A 1105-nucleotide genomic window follows, 5' to 3' on the forward strand; every position below is an offset into this window, starting at 1 on the left:
AAAAAAAAAAAGAAAAAAAAAAAAAGTATTAGAAGCTATGTATGGTGGTCTTCTTACTCATTTAGATGTCTGCTATAAAGCTTTGTGAACTGGGGTAATAGGTGAAAAATATTTACTATATGCAGACTTTTGCATATCTTTGCTATTTGTGAATACAGAATCTTATCAATTTCACATAACAATTAGCTTTTATTTTGTATGTGTATACACACACATACACATGTACATATGCATATGTATCTTAACTGTGTGGAGGTCAATGAACAACCAGCATTCTTCTACCAGGTCGGTATTAGAGATTGGAACTTGACATTAGGGTTGGTAGGAAGCAATCCAGCCAGCCCAATGGTTGATTTTTTTCATAATTAGCATTTACATAACCTATTTCAAAATTTTACTGCCTTGTGTTGCGTAGAACTATACCTTTATCCCAGCAGTAATCAGTTTTTCAGATGTAAGAGATAAAAGTATAGCATTATTATAAGGGATAAAAGCAGAGTTTTATTCAGCATTCATTAATAATTTTTCATCTCTTACAGAAATGGAATCTATATGGAATTTGCAGAAGCAAGGTAAGAATGGTTTGCTAATGTTAATACTAGTAAATTATGACATTTGTTTTAGTGAGACCAATTGGAATCATTACCTATTCTATTCATTAACAGGCTATGTTTATTTATTTATGTATTTATTTATGGTTTTTCGAGACAGGGTTTCTCTGTAATCCTGGCTGTCCTGGAACTCACTTTGTAGACCAGGCTGGCTTCATACTTAGAAATATGCCTGCCTCTGCCTCCCAAGTGCTGGGATTAAAGATGTGTGCCACCACTGCCTGGCAACAGGCTTTATTTTTTGTATTAAATTAACAACTTGTCAAAAGAAAAGACAGTAATTGCTATACCAAGACTGCTAAAGAGTGACTTGCAATCTCATCTCTTTGAAGTCTGAAGCTTTAAATTTAAGGCTGTCCTGGGCTATGTTTTTTTTTAGGGAACATGGAAACTACTCTACCTTTTTTTTTTTTAAGATTTATTTATTTATTATATGTAAGTACACTGTAGCTGTCTTCAGACACTCCAGAAGAGGGAGTCAGATCTTGTTACAG

The 1105-nt window shown here is 33.5% G+C and overlaps 1 protein-coding gene across 1 annotated transcript in view; it reads left to right on the forward strand.

The window, feature by feature from the left end:
• Nufip2 (nuclear FMR1 interacting protein 2) overlaps window positions 1–1105 on the forward strand; it is a 24473-nt gene that overhangs the window by 19296 nt on the left and 4072 nt on the right. The window contains exon 3 of the mRNA XM_021212473.2: window positions 540–572. Coding sequence (XP_021068132.1) covers window positions 540–572 — 33 coding nt within the window. The remainder of the gene's footprint in view (window positions 1–539; window positions 573–1105) is intronic.

The sequence above is a fragment of the Mus pahari genome, chromosome 14 (assembly GCF_900095145.1).
Source record: "Mus pahari chromosome 14, PAHARI_EIJ_v1.1, whole genome shotgun sequence".
NCBI lineage: Eukaryota > Metazoa > Chordata > Mammalia > Rodentia > Muridae > Mus > Mus pahari.